Here is a 20,989-nt window from a genome sequence, read left to right on the forward strand (position 1 = left end):
CGGGACCTCGGGCAGGGCTGCCGGCACCCACCTCTCCCCTGACTCTCATGCCTCTTGGACTGAGACAGGACCAGGGAGACCCAGGACAGCAGGGGTCCTCCCACCCTTCCACCCCGCGTCCACACCCCCTCCCGGTCCCAGCCCACCTGAGGGACCCCACAGACAAGCAGAGCCACCGAGGATGCGGAAGCTCTTTATGTGAAGCCAGGAGAGGGGTAGGGGGCTGGGGGAGGAAGTGGGGGGGGCCAGGGGGGCGGAGCAGCCCAGGCCCCCGGGACAGGGCCCCTTCCCTGTCCTACACGACAGAGGGTCCCGGTGGGGCGGCCCCGGGGCTGCTGTGGAGACTCGGCGCCCCTGCCGTGGAAAGGCGGAGCGGTCAGTGAGGCCAGGAGGGGAAGGGGGAGGGCAGATGCAGGCCACTAGGGGGCAGAATCCAGCTCCCGGTGCACGGGTGGGTGGGGGCAGACCCCGTGTTCCCGAGCGCACAGCAGTGAACCCAGCAGACACTGGGGGAACAGAGAGGGGGCCTAAATGTCTGGCAATGAAGCTCAGGAACAGGCATCGAAGGGAGGGTCCCATCCCAGAGGGGCTCTCGGAGCAGAGAAGTCCCTCCTGGCTCAGGCCGGGCCCCGCCTGCCTGCGGCTTGGGGAGCCCCGGTGGCCCCTGACGTCCCACTGGACCCAGGACTCTGGTTTGCTTCAGGGTCACTCACCCTAATCACTTTCAGGATCGCAGCTTTCTGTAGAGACCAAGACAGAGCCAGGGGTGGGGAGACGCCGGGACAAGGGCCGAGGCCCCTCCCCACCCGCAGCGCAGACGCGGGTCACGAGACCCAGCGCGGGGCCCTGGCGGCCCTGTGACCCGTCACAGCACAGGTGTCTCCCCACGCAGGCACCGGGGAAGGGGCAGGAGGATCATGGGCTGCGTGGAGAAAGAGGAGAGGACACAGGGAGGGACACGGGGACACAGCAGGGCCGCCCCCTTACCCATCAGTGCAGGAGTGAAGATGTCCTCCTGGGGTAATCCCTCGCGCTGCGTGAACTTCTTAAAAGCATCCAGGGCTTCCTGGTTCACGTCGGGATTCCTACCTGCAGGCCAGGCACCCGGTGAGCCCCGGACTTGGGGAGCAGATCCAGGGAGCAGGGGCCCCTCCCTGCACCAGGGTTCACCCTGGAGTGGCCGAGGGCAGGAGGGGCGCTCAGCCGGGGAGTGGACACAAAGCAGGTCAAGAGGAGACAGGCCCCCACCCAGCTGACACATCCCCGGGAAGGGGGGTAGCAGTGGGGACACCCTGAGTCCGTGAGTGCTCTGGGGGGCCCCGGGCTGGCTTCTGAGGCTGACCTGTAGGGTCACGTCCCTGACCCAGAGGAACGTGCTGCCCTCTGACCAGAGAATTCTTGGACTTGACCCTCGCCCTGGAGGGTCCTTGTTGGGAAAAAGCCTCCATCAGCAACACGCTGACCAGCCCCGCGTCCGAGACCCCGGGAAGCGGCTCTTTGCAGCAGCAGTGGCTGGAATCCACCCCGTGAGTGGTCAGGTCACTGAGGGAGCTCAGACCGGCCACCCGGGGAAGTAAACTGGGCCAGACACACAAGGACCACTGCTTGTTCATGTTCGGGACTGGGACTTGGCTGATGCCAGTTCCGCTGGCTTCTGGAAGCAGAGCCTGAAGGGCCGGGTCAGGAGGTGTGGGTCTCCGAGGGCCCAGGATGGCAGCTCCTCACCTAAGAGTTTCCCTGCTCTGAACCGTTTGCCGTGGCGCTGGGCCTCGCAGTAAAAGACGTAGTGGTCCTCCACTGGCAGCTCAAAGATGTACACATGCTTCCTGCCCTCATCTGCAGACAGACAGGGAGAAATGGGTCCTTTGTGTCTCATTTCCTAGAGAAGATATCTGAGACCGCATTAAGGAACACTCGAATGTTCCCGCTTCTTGCCACCCTGGCAGTACCGAGCTCCCTGTCACCCAGGTGCCCAGTGGGCCTGTGCCCAGGACATGCTGCTGCCCCAGCAGTGACCCTGACGTGGGGAGGAGCCTCCTCCTGGCAAGGCCTCAACCAGAGCTATGGAGTCAGGAGAGGCTGGAGGACTTAGAGGCTGCGGCTGGACGCTCCAGAGCTGCCCCGCCCTCTTCTGCATCCGTATCCCTTAGCTCCCCTCCGGGGGGGAACAGCCAGGACCACCCAGAGGGAGGGCGTGGTCCCTTCATCCCTGATGTGGACAAACCTGTCCCCTCTGGTGTCTGACGTCAGGCCGAGACCCCTGGGAAGGGAGAGGTGAGCATCTCCTGAGAGGGGACAGGGCAGGGACCCCCAGGGGGAGGCCTGGGCTCTGGAGGGGGCTGGGCCGGGACTCACTGGTGATGTATTTGCCGGGCTCCTCAGTTGGCCGCATCACCTCTCTCTTCTCATGGCACTGACCCTGTTTCCTGGGAGACGGGCGGAGCAAGGAAGCCATGCTCAGCAAACACACCTGCGCCCACCTGAGCTCACCTGACACGTGGGCCTCTGCCCAGTGTCCCCAGAAATTCCACTGTCACCCCTGCTGCCCAGGACTCTTTCCCCTCAAGGCCAAGGGGACATGCATTTTACCAACACCCCAACTGGGATGGGAAGGGGCACCTGGAGGCCACCCCGAGGCCAGGGCAGGGGGAGGGAAGCGGGGAGCAGGGCCCACAGTGGGTGACACTCACAGGAAAGTGAACATTATCTCCAGGTCCCCACCGTCCAGGGCTGTCACTGTCACAGGGGACACCTTCCTGGGCCTCCTCTCCTTAGGCAGGTCATTGTCGGCCACTATGGCGTTCACATACCATGTCCCTGTGATCTGAGCAGATGGGGGTCCTGAGCCCCTGAGTCCACCCCAGCATGGCCCAGATTCCCCTCCTCACCCAGCGCCCCAGCCCCCCAGCGCCCAGCTGCAGCCCCTACTAAAGGCAGTCTGGGTTCTCTCGTGTCCACACCCCTCGCTCAGTTAGAACAAGCCCGGAACTCAGGGCTCCCGGCCCCAGACAGAGGCAGGGAGTGCCTGTGACCCCACAAATCTGCTCTCCTGCTCCATCTGACCCCTTCCTGCAGAGAGCACAGGGTCATAGCCGACCTTCAGTGACCCTTCCTAAGACAGGTCCCCTGGGACTGCCGCCTACAGGCAGTCCACCTGTCCCTCCACCTGCCCCCCTCGCCCACCCAGGCTCACATCCTGTGTCTCCAAGGGGAAGGACAGGGGGTCCTGTGCCTCCAGGGCAGCAAGCAGGCCGAGAGTGATGATCAGGAACAGGGCCTTCATCTCCGGGGCTCTGCGCTCGCAGCTGCCAGCAGGTCACCTGGGGTCTGGGTGAGGCTGTGCCGGCTCCACACCAGGCTGCAGTTTATACCCATCTGAGCTGCTGGCACCTGAGCAACTGGCACAGACCACATCCCTCCCACACAGCATCCCGGCCAGTTCTGCATCGGGAAGGCGGCTCGTGGTTATTGTTGGACTCTGCTGAGTGACCATTAAGAGCCACCCCGCAACGAAGGACGCATAATGCTGCAGCCCCGCCCAAGGGTGCAAACTCTCAGGTGCACCATCGGCAGGGGGTCGCTGTCAGCATGGACGGGTGTGCGCTCAGCACGGAGCACAGGCCTTGGCTTCCTGACCCTCCCTCCCAACCCGACCTCCCAGGGCCCCGGCTGGGATCTTCAGCACAGCTTACCTGGGAGGAGAGAGGGACTGGCCTTTAGCGCTGCAGGCCTGCGGGGTGCACTTGGCTAAGGGCCCCGGGGTCCCGGGGACCAAGCACCACCCCCCCACCCCCCCCACCCCACGCCCGCCCTGATGCTCTGCGCTCCTGGCTCCGGGCCTGGGATGCAAACCCCAGAGCTGCCTGGGGGCGGGGCACTACTTCGTGGCCTGGGCTCAGTCTCAGTGCCATCTCCTCAGGGAGTTCCCCGCAGGCCCAGGGAGGAGCGCCATGGCCTCCCCGGGGCCCCTGGCTCCGGCTCCGGGCGCCGGCCGTTCCCGGGAGAGCGCGCGGTTCTCTCCGGACGGGCCGGCTCGCTTCCCGCACGCGTGTCCCCGGCCTGGCGCCCCCCGTTCCGACCGCAATTCCTCAAAGCAGGGGCTAGACTCCTGCGGTTCGCCGGCTGGTGTGGGAAGAGCTCCGGCCCCCTGGCAGGGGGTCACTGGATATTTGGCCCTAAAGGAGTAAGCCCGCGACTCGCCGCCGGAGCCTCAGTGGACTCCTCTCCAGCGGGGGCCCCTTAGCTCCCGCGGCTCTGGGTCACGGCGCGGGCTCCCCGGAGGACGAGTGACGGGCCTTCCCAGCCCGCAGGAGGCTCAGAGCGCGCGGGTCCGGAGAGCCTGTCCAACCCCTGAACTTCATGCTTCTAGAATCCCGGCCACCTGGGAGCTTCTCCCCCATCAGCTCTGGCCCCCACATCACCCAAGACAGGCCTCACGTCTTACTCCTTTCGGATAAACGGGCTGGAAGAGTCCAAGGCGGCCCTGTGCGAGTCTGTGCGGACGTCGCGGCTGGGCCTCCTTGGGCCCCGGCTCTGCTGGCCTCGGCCCCAGCCACGTCCCGAGCAGGAACCTGGGCTGCTTCCTCCCCGGCCCTGCAGTTCCGAGCCTGAACACCCCCCCCCCACCGAGACCCACGGCTGACGCGGGCCCTGCGGGCAGGTGCTGGGGTCACACATGGTGTCTTTGTGCCTCTATGGCCCGAGGTTGGATGCTGCTGTAGGCTGTCCACCCCAAGCACTGGCTAAATAATAAGAATTGGCCCTTTCTGTCCCCCTGGGGCTTGCACTGAAGGCGCTGGCATGATCCGGGAATCACTCCAGCTTGGAAGGTGCAGCCGAGCAGAAAGCCCCCGCCTCGACCCCCGGGGTGGGCCGGAGGTGAGCGGCCGCGCTGAGTCTCCTCATCGACAGGAGAGCTTCCCCTGTTCCCTGCGCCTCCCGGCGGTGCCCAGGGAGCACGCAGTCAGGTTGTTATGTGGGAGTCACTGCTCTCAGCATCTGTGACAGGGACCAGTTTAATTCATCCTCGAGGAAACACTGGAACAGCACGCAGGTCTCACCGAGAGAACAAGGGTGTCCCCGCCCCTGAACCCTCTGCCTGGGGTGGCTGAGCTTTCCAGGGCTCCCGTCCTCCACCCCTGTGCCCTGTGCCCCAGCAGGCTGAACGCTGCCCAGTTCTCCAACTGTGTGCTTCCTGGACACTGGATGTGCGCCACTGAGGGTGGACCCCACCGGCAGATGGGGGGGGCAGGAGGGGGGACACAGCCCTGCCGCAGTGCCATGGCCGGGACCTTTCTCTGGTTCTGCACCCCTTCGTGATGTGGCTGCCGGGGGCTGCCCCCTCCACAGCCCCGGCTCTCACCGCTCTGCTGAGTCTCGCCTTCGAGTCTCGGTGCTGCCACCTCCCAGGTGCCTCACTGAAGTGGACAGTGTCTTGCTTTCCTTGGTATTTGGGTATCAGAAGGTTTTGACGGCCCCACCTAGCAAACACCAGACCAGAGGGCACGCCGGCTGGGGCTGAGGGGCGTGTAGAAGGGAGAGGGGAGGCAGGATGCCTACACAGAGGGTCCAAGAACGGCTGCTCAGCGGGACTGCGGCTGCTCCGCTAGCCGTCCATTCACATCACTTGAGGGGGAATGGCCATCACCACCCTGGAGCCTCAGCTCCAGCGCTGGCCAGAACCATTCAATATGGGGCAGGGGTGCATCGGAGCAGGGCGAGGGGTAGACTGTGATTGATGGCGCCGATCCCCCCTCCAGCCCCTCCTGCAGCTGGAGGACACAGTCCCTGCCCCCGACAGGACCATGGCTTCCCGTTTCACCTGCCTGCATCCTTCCTTCTGTGTCTCCCCTGACACACGTGGTGAGAGCGGATGTGCAGGCGAGTTAACACACCCAGTGCAACGGATGGGAGCTCAGGGCTACCCATCCCGGGCTCCTTGCTCCCCAGTGGGACATCTGACTGGTCCCACCCGCTTCTCGGAGGTGCTCAGGAGGACCGAGTCCCCGTGCCCACAGTGGTGACCTCCTCATGAACACGCATTTGACTGCATGTTCTCCCTCCCCGTCTCACTTGACCTCAGACTACTGGCTTCTAGAGCTGTGAGAGAATCAATTTCTGTGTTTTAACCCATGTCATATGTGGCACTTCGGTACAGCAGCTCTAGGAAATGAATACAAGCCCTAACACGTTCATGATTCTGCCAAATGTAAAGGACTAAGTACACAAAGCAGACCAGGGATGGGCAGAACAGATTAAAAGCCATGATACAACTACGTGCTGTCCTCAGAAAGCTTACTGCCGCTCTCACAATGAAGGCAGGATGGAAGTACAAGCACAGAAAATGTCAGCAAGCGCTTATGGAGCCGCTGTCAGTGGGCTGCCTCTGTGATGCAGCGTCAGTGCGCTGTCCTCCGCTGTCTGCTCTGCAGTGATGGGGCCGGACCCAGCAGACACTCCTCTTTTGCACCTGCTGCGAGTTGAGCTTTGTTGGTAGGAGGCTTAGGACGAAGGGGCCTCCTTCCCGGGCCCGGGGTGCTTCCGTTTCATTCTTTCTCTCTCTCCTGCTGGATGACTAACAGCGGCACCAGTCGGGGGTGTCCACCGCCACGCAGCACGCTGATGCAGGGAATCCCCAGGGATGGCTTCCTGCGGAGAGTCAGAGGCACCTGGGCAAGTGGATTCCCGGTGAGCCCTGTAGGTTTCCCAGCCTCAGCGCACCCGCCCCTGGGAGAGGAGACAGGCCTCCTGCTTGCCAGTCTCAGCCTGTGCTTCCCTACCTGCCGGCCTCTGTCCTGACCGTGGACCAGCTCTGGCCCACCGTGACCCAGCGAACTTGCCCACCATCCCTCGGGCTTCAGTCTCCCCTTCTTCAACAAGGTCTGGACCCAGCCTGACCCTTCCTTGGCCGCTCTGCTGTAGCCCTGGGCTCTTCTCCGTGGTTCTTCACAGTTCATTGTTCATCCTACGGACCATCCCTGCCCCGCCTATTGAATGGCTTCTGCGTCCTGATCTGAAGGCTGATTCATATAATTATGTATTATTTTAAACAGTGATAAGTGCCAAGGGGAGAAGTCAAAGTGGAACGGGTGGAGTAGGAAGTGTGGGGACAAGGGGGCGGTTTATATTTTAAGTGACGGGCCTGAGACGGCCTCCCCAGGGTGACATTTGCACACACTATAAAGATATCGGAGGAAATGAGCCATGAAATCGGCAGGTGGAAGAGGCTTCCAGGTGGAAGGAACATTCAGTGCAGATCTTCAGGTGGGAGAGTGTCGGGTGTGTTCCAGGGAGACAGGGGAGGGCAGAGGGCCTGGGGCAGGTGACGAAGGGAAGACGGGCCACAGGTGAGTCAGACAGGTGGGTGACCAGTGGTGTCGGGAGGGCAGGCCCCCATGAGGACTTTATCATGTGCTCTGAGAAATGGAGACCCCACAGGGACAGTTTGCAAAGTCCAGGTGTGCCTTATGGCTTTAAAGGGTCACCCCAGTTGCCGCATTGAGGATAGAATGGAGGCAGAGCAAATACAAAGACGGAGAAACCAGCCAGAAAGATACAGCCATGATCTAGGCCGATGACGAGAGTGAGTTGAGCAAAGAGCCCAAGAAAAGGAAGTTAAGCACAGGAATTGCCCCAGAGACCCACAGAGCACCTCACTAAAAACCAGCCGACATATGCACTGCGTGAAGCCCCTCCAGCCAAAGGTAAACAACTTCTGGGTAGAGAGCATTTCCAAGGAACTGTAAGTCAAACCACACCCCCAAACACAAATGCAAATATTAGTTGAGGTGCCAAGACAATCGGGAAAAATAGTCTTTGGCACCAGTGGTGCTGGGATACCTGGATATCCACATACCACAGAAGGAAGTCAAATCCTTACCTCACACCGTATGTAAAAACTAAGCCAAATGGATCAAAGATGTGAGACCTAAAACTATAAAACTCTTAGAGGAAAACATAGGATTAAGTCTTCATGGTTTTGAAACAGGCAATGGTTTCTTACGTATGCCCCACCCCCGCAACCTACAAGCAACCAGAGAGAAATAGATCAATTGAACTTCACCAAAATTAAAACCTCTGTGCATCAAGGGACACTATCAAGAAGGGAAAAGACCATCCTCAGGCTGGGAGAGCATGTTTACAACGTCTGCGTCTCTGATAAGAGGCTACTATGCAGAGCAGACAGTGAGCTCCCACAGCCCAGCGCTGAGAACACAAGCAGCCCGGAGAAAACGCGCAGCGCTCGTGGATGGCGTCCCTCCCGAGAAGACACGCAGGTGGCAGCAAGCACACGCGGAGACAGCGACGGAGCAGCGGACATTTGGGAAACGCAAATCAAAGCCACAGGGGGATGTCACTTCACACACACACTAGTGTGGCTCTGACAATAATTTTTTAAAATTCAGATAATGGCAAGTGTTGAAGAGGATTCAGAGAAACTGGAATCCTCCCTCCTTCACTCCTGGTGGGAATATATACAGAGCAGCTGCTTAGAAACATAGGTTGGGAGTTTGCACTTCCCTGTGTCTCCCCAAGAGAAATGGAAGCACATGTCCACACGAAAGCCGGTACGCGAGTGTTTATAGCAGCATCACTCCTGAGAGCCCGAAGTGAAAACAACTCAAATTCCCATCAGTCGATGAAGTGATAAACAGAAGTGGGCTATTCATATAATGGAACACTATTCAGTCATAAAAATTAATGAAGTATTAATACACATTACAAAATGGGTAAACCTTGAAACATTATGCAAAATGAAAGAAGTCAGACACAAAGTACCACATTTTGTATGATTCCATTTATAAGAAAAGTCCAGAATTGGCAAATCCACAGGGACAGAGCATCGATGACTGGATGCCAGGGGCTGGGGGAGGGAGGCGTTGGGAGTGACTACTAACAGGCACAAAGAAGGTCTTCAGGGCGATGAAAAGGTTTCTGGAATTAAATAGTGTTGATGATTGCACAACCTTGAGAATATACTAAAACCCACCGAATTGTGTGCTTTTTTAAAAAATCAAGAGTTTATTTTTTTAATGCAGTTTTAAGTTAACAGCAAAAATCGAAGGGAAGGCACAGAGATTCCTCAGAGACTCCCTAACCCGCAGATACACAGCCTCCCTCATTCTCAGTATCTCCCCCAGGGTGGTCAATGTTTTATGACTGATAAACCTCCGTTAACACATCATGATCACACAAAGTCCATAGTTTACCTGAGGGTTCACCCTGGGTGTTGCACACTCTGTGGGGTTGGATAAAGGTCTGGCACGTATCCATCACTGTGGTATCACACGATTTCAGTGTCCTAAAACCCCCCTGCACCCGCCCCCATCCATCTCTGCAATCACTGAGCATTTTACCAGCTCCCTGAGTTTGCCTTTTCCAGAAAGTCCTAGGATGGAATCACGCAGTAACCAGGCTTCTCTCACTTAGTAATACGCGTTTGATCCCTTCATGTCTCCATGGCTTGAAGGCGCATTTCTTTTCAGTGCTGAATAATATCCCACTGTCGGGATGAACCAGTTTATTGATCCTTTCACCTACTGAAGGACGTTTTGGTTGCTTCCAAGTGCTGGCAATTATGAATGAAGCCTCTGAAAACATCTGTGGGTGGGTTTTGTGTGGATGTAAGTTTTCAACTCCTTTGGATAAAAACCAGGAAATAGGACTGCCAGATCATGTGAGTTTGTTGACTTTTGCAAGAAACCGCCAAATCATCTTCCGAAGTGGCTGAACCCCGCTGCGCTCCCACCAGCGGTGATGTGAGCGCCTGCTGCTCCGCATCCTCACCTGCGTTTGCTATGTCGGCGCTCCAGGTTTTGTCCACTCCAGTAGACGTGTAGTGGCATCTCGTTGTTTTAATTTGCATTCCCCTGGTGACATATGATGTGGACAGTCTTCTTTAGGTAGGGCGGGGGGGCGCTGGGCAGGAGGGTCCGAAAGGCTCGTTGAGGTGGTGGCTGCTGCAACCAGAGTGACAGGAGCAGCCGCCTGCCCGCATCTGGGAGCAGTGAGCTGGTGCCGGCGGGGTGGCTCGTGAGGACGCTCGAGGTGGCTAATGCATTTCTTCTGGAACAGAATGCAGAAGCTTCCCTGCAAAAGGGGAAGCCAATCGTCACCACCTGTGCCCGGGAGCCCCTCCCCTGTCCATCAGAGGTAGATGGAGACAGAGCTCTGTGCAGGAGCGGGGGAGAATCCGGAGGGCTTCCTGGAGGGAGGGGCAGCGTTCCTGGCCTTGGACCAAACCTGCAGGAGACACCCCAGGGGCTGGGGCAGCAGAAGCTGCTTGGCCAGGCCCCCAGGAGAGTCCTGGGCCTTTCCTCTGCGGCCCATTGGGTCTGGGGGCCGGGACACACACCGAGCACCTAGGGGAGGGGGCCCTGGTCAGTGGTGGTGCCGCAGGTGGTGAGGGCCGTGGGAGGGGCCTCTGGCTGGGAGGGGCCCTGCGCAAATCGCTGTCCCTCTGTGGGCCTGGGTCTCTGCATCTGGACTTGGAGGGTGGTGATGTGCCCAGGCCTCACAGAGCAGAGATGAGGTTCAAGGGCAGAGAGGAATGGATGGTAGCAGTGTGCTTGGCTCCCCTAGGAGGGTGAGGGCCAGAGCCAGGGCGACCGTCACACGACAGAGTCCTCAGGAGACCCTGGGAGGCAGGGGGAGCCCCCCTCACACCTTCAGAGGAGGAAAGCGGCTCAGGCAGACCAGGCCCCAGGCCCACGCCCACACCGGCCAGCGTGGCCGCGGCTGGAGGTGGGGGCAGCACTGGGACCAGCTGGCTCGGGCCAGACGTTCTGAGTCAGGGGCCAGAGGCACGTGAAGGTGGGGAGGGAGGCCTCGCTGACCTTGCCCTCGACCTTGGCGGGAGGGGACCTCCACGACGGCCAGCCTGGAGAGGAGCCCCCAGAGAGCCCAGAAGAGGCAGCAGCACGAGACGTTCCTGTGGCTGTCGGGGAGGGGCTCCGGGGTCAGAGGAGGGGGCTCCTCCCTCCCAGCAGGAGGCCTCACGTTGAGGGGGGGGGGCGTCCTCCTCAGCCCTGACTCCTGCTGCCCCAGGGCCCGAGTCCCGTCCATCAGAAGTGACCAGAGCAACGGCCTGGGAGAGCCAGGGGCAGGATGGGTGTGGGTGGGCAAAGCTGTGATGGGCCAAAAGCTGGCCCTGTGCTGATGACATGACGTACAGACCCTCAGATTCCTCCCCAAATTCAGAAATGTGCAGGGTCAGACGAGTTGCAGGGCCTCAGCGCACCCTCCACGGGTTTGCTCTCCCTTCACAAGCTTCACGTCTCTTGTCCTTCTGTCTGAGGACAGAGCCTAGGACGCCGGTCGCCGGCTCTGCACAGACCCCGGTGCTGGCGCCGCCGGGCTAACTGTTCTTTGTAAGCATCTGGCCAACCGGGGCTCTGACTGCAGGTGCCAGAAGGCTCTCCAGTGGGTTTATGTGGAAATACAGTTCAGGGCCATGGTCCTGTGGCTCTCACAGCTCGTAGGAACCAGGACAGTCAGACTGGACGACAGGAACCAGGGGGCAGAGGTCACAGGGACACCCAGCCCCACCCTAGGAAGAGCCCGGGCAGCCGTGTGTCCAGGGCTTCAGGTGCTGGGCTGCGGCCACAGACGCCACTGGTTCAGGACACGCCCTGGGTGACATCCCGACGGCACCTGGTTGTAGACACTTGTCCTCCGAACTGTGAGAGAACTTCCTGTTATGTGAACCACCACCATCATGTGGGTGCACACAGACACACACAGAGACACACAGACAGACATACAGACAGACAGACATACAGACACACGGAGACACACAGACACACACACAGACACACACAGAGACAGACAGACATACAGACGCAGAGACACACAGACACACACAGACACACACAGACACACACGGATACACGCAGACACAGACACATACACACAGACACCCGGACACACACACAGAGACACACAGACACACGGAGACACACAGAGACACACAGACAGACATACAGACACACAGAGACACACAGACACACGGAGACACACAGAGACACACAGACAGACATACAGACACACAGACAGACACACAGACACACAGACACACACAGAGACACACAGGCACACGTAGACAGACACACGGACACACACACATACGCACAGACACACAGACAAGCACAGACACACACTCCCACGGGCCTGGACCAGGCCCTCCGTGCAGAGCCACCTCCTGCCTCTCCCGAGCGGACCAGCCCCGCCTCCTCATCTGCCGGACGGCAGGGCGGCCTCCCCAACGAACCGTCCATTTCACAGACCAGGGTTGTTTTTCTAGTTCGTGCTGGTTCCCTTCCAGAGCCCCTGGGAAGGATCCGTTTTCTCACCTTTTTCAGCCTCTAGAGGCCACCGCCTTCCCGGGGCTGGCGGCCCCTTTGTCCACCGTCAGGGCCAGCAGCGTCCAGCGCAGTCACCCCACAGGCGTCACTCTGACCCTGTCCCATCCTCCTGTCCCCCCTCTCTAACCATCCCCCTGCCCCTCCCAACAGGTGAGACTGCTCTGGGCCGCCTGGATGATCCGGGATGGTCTCCCACCTCAAGGGGAGTTGACCCGCCCCTCAGCCCATCTGCACCTGCAGGGCTCCCTGCCGTGAGTCTAACACACCGACGGGTCTGGCCTGGACCGGCCGCGAAGGGCACCGCGCGCAGCGCTGCCAGGGACCAGCGAGACGGTGACTCCGAGGGCCTCTCGGTGGGCGGGGCACATGCCAGGCTAATTCCATGGAGCAGATGTTCCCTCCTGCCACACGAGTGTCACTGGTGTGTGAGGAGCCATTAAAGGGGACAAACAGCGTGGCTGACCCCTCAGGAGCAGCGGGAAGACCCCCGAGAAGGGGGCCCGAGCTTTGTCGTGACCACACGGTGATGCATCCCCAGCAGAGGGGCTGCAAGTTCAGGCTGGAGGGCTCAGAGAAGGTTCTGGGTCTGGTGGGGATGGGGCCACCCACCACTGGAGTAAGAACTGTGTAGCCGGGGGAATGTTCTGGAATCTCCCCCGACCATGCACAGACACACACACACACATTCTCGCCTGCAGCACAGACACAGCACAATACGCACACAATGAAACATACACACCCTCGCACGGACACCTGTGCCCATGACACGCACATGTGCATCCATGCACACAGAAGGTCATGTGTGCACACCTACGTGTGCATGTGCATACTCAGATGCACACGCATGTCACACAGACATGAGGACACACACACATGCACACAAACACACATGCATGTACACGTGCACAGGGGCGAGATGATGCCATTGCACTTTGGTAGAAAGTTCTGGGTGCAGAATGGGGGGTGGGGAAAGCAGAGACCACCCAAGGTGCTTCAGTCAGTGGCGCTGCACCCAGGAGCCTGGAATGAGGGGGGAAGGGGCAGGAACAGAGGGAGGAAGTAGATTCAGGACACACAGGGTAGGGGTTGGGGGCAAAGTGTTCGGGCTGCGTGGGCAGCAGAGGAGAAGGTTCCAGCGAGGCCTCCCAGGTCCACACTGGGGCCCTGATGGGAACACAGGAGCCCGGGGACATTTGTGGGGAAGATCAATCCAGCCTGCCTTGGGGAGGGGCTGCAGTGGTGTGACGGGCAGCCTGGTGAAGGCGTTCAGGGCGTGACGCTGAGCCTAGGGTTCAGGAGGTCTGGGAGTAAAGCAGGGCATGGGGCCATCAGCTCCGAGGTGACAGCTGGAGCCAGGACGTGGATCAGCTCTCCTGGGGGAGCTCGAGGGACCAGGGCTGGTGCAGGAAGGCCCTGTGGCAGGGGGTGGGGGGCGGGGAGCATAGGGAAGCCGGTGTTTTATCTCCTGGCTCTTAATCCAGTGGGGCCCTCCTTCCCTTTCTGATGACAGCCTCCCAGATAAGGCTCTCAGAAGGCATCCCGCTCGAGAGTAATGAGCTAATTACCCGAAACTGAGAACATCCATTCACAGGTTCCAAACAAAACAATTGGATCACCACCTACACAGCAAAACTGAGGGGCCTTTGGTGAAGGTGGTGGGTGGGGCGGGATCCTGTCTCCTGGACAGACTGGAGCCAGAGGATAAATGAGAGGCAGGGAGGCCAGGGGAGCGCAGAGCAGACGTGAGGCCCTGAACATGCAGCTGCTCGTCCTGGCGGCGGGGCTGGGTCTGCTCTCTGTGCTGGGAGCCGAGGGGCCCGGGTTTACCTCCGCCCGGTCTGACGAGGTGAGAGCCTGTGGGACAGGTGGGTGGTGGGAGAAAGGGTGTCCCAGATCAGGCACCTGCACTGGCTCAGGGTCTCAGTCCTACTGCTCCCAGCCCCAGGTGGACTTCAGCCAGAGCCCCCCCTGCGTCTTTGAGGACGTCTCAGGGAGGAGAGGGGGAGCCGAGCCCCGGGGCGGCGGGCCTCCTTCCCGCCCACCAGGGAGGCCTTGGCCAGGTTTCCGTCCTCAGTGCGCAATGCACACAATGATTCATCCCAGTGAAGCTATGAGCCAGTCAGGCAGCCTTTCTAAGAAGTAGCTCCCTTGGGGGGGTCGAAGTCATGGCTTGAAAGGAACTTGGCATATATCAAGCCCTTCTTATAGACCTTCTGGAAACGTGAGAAATGTTAGCCTTACTGTTTTGCAAGATACTGCATTAGGGCCAATATTAACAATCAAACACATTATTACCAAACATATCAGAAACCTCGGAACTCCATGGTGCTCTTGGAACAATATTTGAGTTCTGCAAATGCCCAGATGCCACCCATTCCCTGGTCACAGCCTCACCTCCGCGGGACCCTCAGTGCCTCCTGTTGGGGCTGCCTCCTGGATGTCCCTGACATCGAGCCTGTGCCCCAAGCACCCCCAACTCCTGGCCTCCCCTGCAGAGTCCAAGGTTCCCGCATCTTCTCTGCCCACTTGCCTCCCCACGGCCACCTCCCACTCTTGAAGATGGTCAACCTGATGGCTAAGGACCCAAGATCCCCTCTCTTTGTCTTTTTCCTGTTAAACGCCCATGTCTGACTCCCCCCTCCTCCCCACCCATGAAAGGACTGGGCTCCTTCATCCTGAGAGGGACCTTCAGCCTCTCAAGGAAAGTGAGCCTTGGGAGACCCAAGGATGAGGCAGGAGCTTGCTCTGAAACCAGGATGCTGGTTGTTGGTCCTGCCCCAAACCCAGGGACAGCCCTGCATAGGGGTGCTTGTCATCAGAACAAAACTGCCCTTGGTTTCAAGGGATAGAGTTTGGCAAGAGTAATGGTTAGAGGACCTGGGGCCCTCCATTGTGTCAGGACAAAGAAACATATGGCCATCATCATCATAATTTCTATCTCAAGTTCCTCAATGATCTAGCAAATGAAGAGATAAATGAATGGTAGGTGAATGGGTGGTGGGTGGAGGGATGAAAGAATGGATGGATAAATGCATCCATGTATGAGTGATGGATGGATGGTGGGTGGATGAATAAATAGTGGATGTGTGGTGGAAGGATAGGAGGATGGTGAGTGGATGGTGGGTGGATGGATGAATGCAGGTTGGATAGATGGATGGATGGACAAGTGAATGGATGAGTAGGTGGGGGGGATGGTGGATGGGTGGATACATGAACAGATGGATGGATGGAGGCCTGTGAGGCCAGGATTGATAAGGCTCACAGGGCCACCTCTGAGGTAACAGTCTAGATCCACCTGGCCACCGCCGGGAGCTCCCCACGCAGCTGCCCCACCCTCTCCTCTTGCTTTGCTTGCGGCCCCCCTGCTTCTGGATCTGGGGACGTCCGACTCTTACAGGGGTCCGGTACCTTTGCAGTTCTCTGCTCAGTGGGCCCATTAACCCACCCGTCTTCAGGAGGTGGGGGCCGTGGCAGCTCCTGCGGAAATCTCACGGGCCGTTTCCGTCCAGGATCGGCTTCCTCTGCTGAACAGGTGGGAGGCCAGACCCAAGTACGGGGACACCTTGCTGTGTCTTTCTTCCCATACAAAAAGAGACTTCCTTTCTGGTCCTTTCTGTTTGCTTCTCAGATCTCCCTCAACCATCTAATCTCTTTCTCTCTTTCACCCCAATCTTCACAGGCCATTTTCCTTGCGCTACGGACACCTCTGCAGATGTTAGTCATTTTAGACATATCCGGGCTCAGTCCTTACAGTTCTTCTGTATTTTCCTGACTAAAGCCTTTATTATAGACATCCTTTCCTCGCCCAGCTTTTAGGGAAACGGTACACACAGCACTGGGCCGGACACATGGGTATCCCCAGGGAGAAGCACCGTCTCCCCTGCCACCCTTCAGCTTCGCGAGGAACGTCAACGGTTATTGGAGATTAGAACACACATCGTGTGGGTGTCCCCCCGCCCCACCCTGGGCTCCCCGGTCCCCACCTGGGGGCTGCTGGAAACGGGCTTCTCTCCCTGCCTGCGCTCCGGGGCTGGCTGCTGCCTGCCAGGCGGTGCTGTGTCTGCCACGTCCTCCGTGTGCTGGTTCTCCTAGGAGAATCTGTATGAGTAAAGGTGATGGTGGGGGGACTGAAGATAAGGGGAAGTCACCATCGTGTACGGAAAACGGCCTGCAGTGCCGTTACCTGGAGCGTGCTTTCCAAGCCTTGTCTCACTGTCCCATCCACCCCTGGCAAAGCCCAGTGCTGCGGGTGCTTGGGAAACGGGGTAAATGGGTGGACAGGCACTGGGGATCCCTGAGGGCAGAGTGCAAACCGTGGGACTGGATTCTGCTGAGACGAGGAACAGAGGCCTCTTGTCCACAGGACAGGTGGGCAGGTGGGCGGGGGGCAGGCGGCGCGCTTGTCTTCCTGCTGCACCTGGCGGGGCCCTGGTGGGTTCATCTCGCAGCCCGGCGCTGCGGCGGGGACGGGCAGGGAAAGGGGTCGGGGCATGCACCACAGCAGGCCATCAGCCTGGCCAGGATCCTGCCGGCCGCTGTCTGCACGGTGAGCGTTAGGTTCCTGCCCACGGGCCTGATGGTGCGATTCTGAAGGTCCCTTCATGAGCCCCCGCGGGGGAAGGGAGCTGCGCCGTTAGCTCACGCCCCTCGCTCAGCCACACGCGCTGGGTGCTGGTTTACTCCATCCTGAGCTCTGGGGACACAAAGATAAATAAGATGCAGTTCCCTTGAGTCACAGATGGGCAAGCTTGGCCCGGGAGGATCGCCAGTCCTGCCGCCCGCAGTCTCCCCACGCTTGGCGCAGCGGGACTGGGAGGGCTTCAGAGAGGAGCTGAGCCCCTGCTTGGGGTCTGGGGGAGGAGAAGTCAGCAAGGTTCGCTGGCGAAATTCCTGACCATTTATTCTACGTGGCCACATCGGCGCTGCCTGGGGACATTAATGCGGGAGTCCACGTGCTTCGGAAATCACGCCCTGGTGTACTGGGCGTGACGCTGGGGATTGAAACTCTCCTTTTATTTCATGTGAGCAAAGGTGCTGCAGAATTACAGGCTGGGGGCTTTGCTCGGTGCCTCGGGTGGGACTGGCAGGGCGGACGGGACCGGCAGGGCAGGAGCCTGGCCGAGTGCATGAGCAGGAGGTGCCCCTGGCTGGGAGGGAGGAGGGTGCCTTCTGTTTGAGAAGCCAGAGCTCACCCTCTAGAGACCTGGGGACACGTCCGTCACCAGAGATGGGCTCCAAGGCAGCTTCTGTTTTCTGGGAAGCCCAGTGGATGCCAACTATTTAAAATGTCTTTTCTGGAAATAAGACCTGGGAACTTCCAATCCTGTAAGTGGCCACTGACGGAGGGCTGGGGCCCCAGGGAGAGCATTTCTGCCGGAGTACGCACGGTGACACCCAGACTGAATCTGGCTGCATGTCCCTGTGACAGACTCACCATCCCTGTGCCCTGAAAACCTCAGCTCTCTACCTGGGGCGGGGGTCGGGGGACGGGGCAGTTTTCCTCCGTCCAGTGCTCGGATCTGTCAGTTCTCCCAGCAGCTCCCGGTCTTTCCACACCACATCTGCGAAGCAACTGTCTCCCGTTCCCTGGAGCCCAGGCGCTCCCTGCCCAGGCCAGCCCTCCAGTGGTGACCCTTTCTCACCAAAGCTGGTCCCGCACCCAGAGCCAGGACACCTGTGCTTCCCCCACGTGCAGGGTCCCTGCCCCTGGGGACACCACACACTGTTGGTAGAGTACCCGTCGCCCCTTCTGCTCCATGCAGAGAGCTGCTCGGGATGTCTGGGGTTTGGCCAGTTGCTCTTAAGCTCCCCGCAGCGTTTGGGAGAATTCACGGAAATGAGCCTCTGGGAACCTTGGCTGCAGGCAGAGACCCTGAGGACAGTAGAGGGGCCAAAGTGGATGGTCCCTGCATCCCCCATCCATGTCACCCTTCCCCGAGGACTGTCTGAGCCTGTATCCCTCCTGACCCCACAACTCCCTGCACAGGCCTCCTCCTCCCTCTGCTCTCCCTGACCCTGGGGACTCTGATCGGTCCACTGTGGCTCCAGTCCGTGTCACTTCCAGGGTGGAGACCTGTCATCAGCATCTGGTTTGTCATGGAGAGGGACCACGGCATCGCCTAGTTCAAAGACAGGACGAACCATCAGGACTTTCAGATGATGGAGCTCTTCGGTGAGGGTCTCCAGCCGCAGGAGGGGCCTTGAGGACAGTGGCGTGACCACCGAGGGGGCGGCCCACCTCAGCCGGCACCCCGGAAAGCAGCGCTCAGCCTTTGGGGCAAACTCCACCCTGTGTACCGATCAGGGGCTGTGTGTGTGTGAGTGTAAGCCTGCACTGTCTCTCTCCATCACGGTGACTCGACCCTTTTTGGTCACTCTTCATCCACAAAGATGATCTTTCTGACATCCTGGACCCTCAGGGCCCTGTCTTCCTCCCTTCCTTCACTGGACCCTTGCCACCTACTCCCTTGGCCTCACTCTACACATATAAACACCCCCATTTCGGGCCAGCCCCTCTGGCCAGCACTCGTGTAGTGGCTTTCCAGCACATTTAACATGGGTTCTTTCCCCAGACAAGCCCCCAGCCCATCGGGTCTTTGCCTGCCAACCTTGCCCGACGTCCACTTGCCTTCCCCTACGTCACGCCCTTCCTAACTGCGCACGCTGAGCTCCTGCCCTTCCGTGGTCCTGGCCAGGTCCCTGGGACCCCAAATCTCTGCTTTCTTTGCACCTGCCCCCAGCTGGGAGAGGGGCAGAGGCCAGTGCAGAGCCAAGGGTGGTCCCCTCATCACATCATGACTACAAACCGCAAGGGCCCCCAGCGATGCCCAGACCGCTCCCAGGCGTCCTGGCCACCTCACTCCTCCCCGCACCGGGCAGCTTTTCACAGGTCCCTTCTCTCCTCACTGTCCACCCCACTTCTCATGCGGGACAAACCTTCGGCCCAAGCAAGGCCAGTGTGTAGACCACACACGCCACAGGTGTACAGCTGGGAGGGGCAGGGGGTGCGACGTGCCCTTTGCCCACTAGGAGTGGCCTGGCTGCAGCTTCTGCAACCTAGACTCCCCCAGGGAGAGGCCAGGCCCAGGAGGCTGGAAGAGGCAAACGGCCTGGAGGGGCTGAGGGCCACACCGAGAGCCCATCCCTCTCCAGGATGGGTGCCTTCATGGGGGTGGCAGGACAGGCCCTAATGGCCATGCTGGGAAAATGGGGGTCCCCTCTTGAGGGGTTCAGGGTGAGGAGAAGAAGGTGGGATGATCGCTGGCCCCTGGAGGCAGGCACTGATGGCCTGGCTCCCTTCTCTTGGTGTGGTACCTCCCCACCACCCAGCCGTCAAACACAGGAGGCCCTGAGGGGAGACTGTGTTGGAGCACAGGGCACCTGAGCCCAGGATGGGTGTCTGCAGGGAGTTCCCCAGCATCCGTCAGCAGAACACAGTTCTCTGCGCTCCAGGACGAGGACCGTGGAGGGGCCCCTTTTCCTATGAGTCCTCAGATCAGGGCACCACTTCAGGGTCCTCAGCCATGCAGGCAGCTCCTGGGCTCGGGCGGCTCCTGTCCCAGAGGGCACTCAGATGCCCTTCACCCTGAAGGCTCTGGAGGGTCCCAACTGTCTGGATGTCTTGGCAGGGAGAGCGCCATCCTGGGGTTGTCCCTGGGGACCCTGCCTGGGTCCTGCCTGGGAGAGGGCCCCCCCGACAAGGGCTTGGCCGGCCTGCCTCAACTTCCCAGACCCACCTTAACCCATCGCCCCTGCAGGCCGCACCCTAGACGAGAACCCAGAGGTCCTGAGAATCTTTGAAGATTTTGCGGCATGCAAAGGGATAAACAAAACAGACGTTGTCAACCCTCCTCAAGTTGGTAGTGAGAACGGAGCTTTCTTTATTTCTTCTCACCTTTTATTCATGATTTCCTTAACCCAGGGAGTTACTTTTGGCCTTTCTTTCCTTGTGTAACCACAGGAGAGCCTTGTGGGACACACACGGTCTCTCTGCTCCTGCAGACGCCTGTGAGTTGGACCGTGATTCTTAGCACACGGGAGCAGCTCAGGACGCAGGAGCTCGGGGACCTGACAGCCCGCTTCCTCATGGGGCGTCCGTGTGGCTTTCATCCCTTCCCTCCCAGAGCCAGTCCCCCGGATTCTGTGCTGACCACTCCCCGGTTTTACGTTTTACCCCATAAGACTCCACTGTAAACAACTTCTTATCTGACTTTGCCTGATCTGGACTCTTGTGTAAGTGGCTGCTTTAAGAGTATAAAAGCTACTGGTTTCTCTGTATTGGTCAATTTTGGAACTCTATCAATAAAAAGTATTGTATTAATAGACAGAAGAAGAAAAAAGGCCATAGGAACATCTTAATTAGTGCTAAAAAGCCATTTGATAGAAATTACCAATCATGCTGTAAAAAAGCTGTCTTTGCGACAAAACCAGAGGAGACTTTACTCAGCATCAAACACCTCATCAAACAGCATGTGTAGTATTGAAGCAGGGGGACATCCCCACCAGAGTAAGGCAGGGCGACCCACCCTCACTGTCAGGATTTACCATCGCACCAGAGGCCCTGGCCAGCGCAACTGGGCAAGAAAAAGAAACGAGAGGAATAAAGAGTCTTCAGGGGGGTAGCTGTC

The 20,989-nt window shown here is 59.3% G+C and overlaps 1 protein-coding gene across 1 annotated transcript; it reads right to left on the bottom strand.

Moving 5' to 3' along the window:
• Nucleotides 1–295: 295 nt before the first annotated feature.
• On the bottom strand, nt 296–3,346 carry OBP2B (odorant binding protein 2B). The gene is made up of 6 exons (XM_074363183.1): nt 3,194–3,346; nt 2,691–2,824; nt 2,356–2,426; nt 1,726–1,836; nt 988–1,089; nt 296–354 (listed from the first exon to the last, which is right to left on the bottom strand). Exons 1-6 carry the CDS (start codon nt 3,281–3,283, stop codon nt 296–298), a joined length of 567 nt encoding a protein of 188 aa, XP_074219284.1. The 5' UTR covers nt 3,284–3,346.
• Between the last annotated feature and the right edge of the window lie 17,643 nt (nt 3,347–20,989).

The sequence above is a fragment of the Camelus bactrianus genome, chromosome 4, assembly GCF_048773025.1.
Source record: "Camelus bactrianus isolate YW-2024 breed Bactrian camel chromosome 4, ASM4877302v1, whole genome shotgun sequence".
Lineage (NCBI taxonomy): Eukaryota > Metazoa > Chordata > Mammalia > Artiodactyla > Camelidae > Camelus > Camelus bactrianus.

Excerpts from the sequence above, each read along its gene's own strand:
- OBP2B (XM_074363183.1), bottom strand. The coding sequence starts at position 3,283 with ATGAAGGCCCTGTTCCTGATCATCACTCTCGGCCTGCTTGCTGCCCTG. Across the intron at positions 2,427-2,690 it reads GAGATAATGTTCACTTTCCT|GAAACAGGGTCAGTGCCATG; the intron begins GTGAGTGTCACC and ends CCCGTCTCCCAG. Across the intron at positions 1,837-2,355 it reads GCCCGGCAAATACATCACCA|ATGAGGGCAGGAAGCATGTG; the intron begins GTGAGTCCCGGC and ends GTCTGTCTGCAG.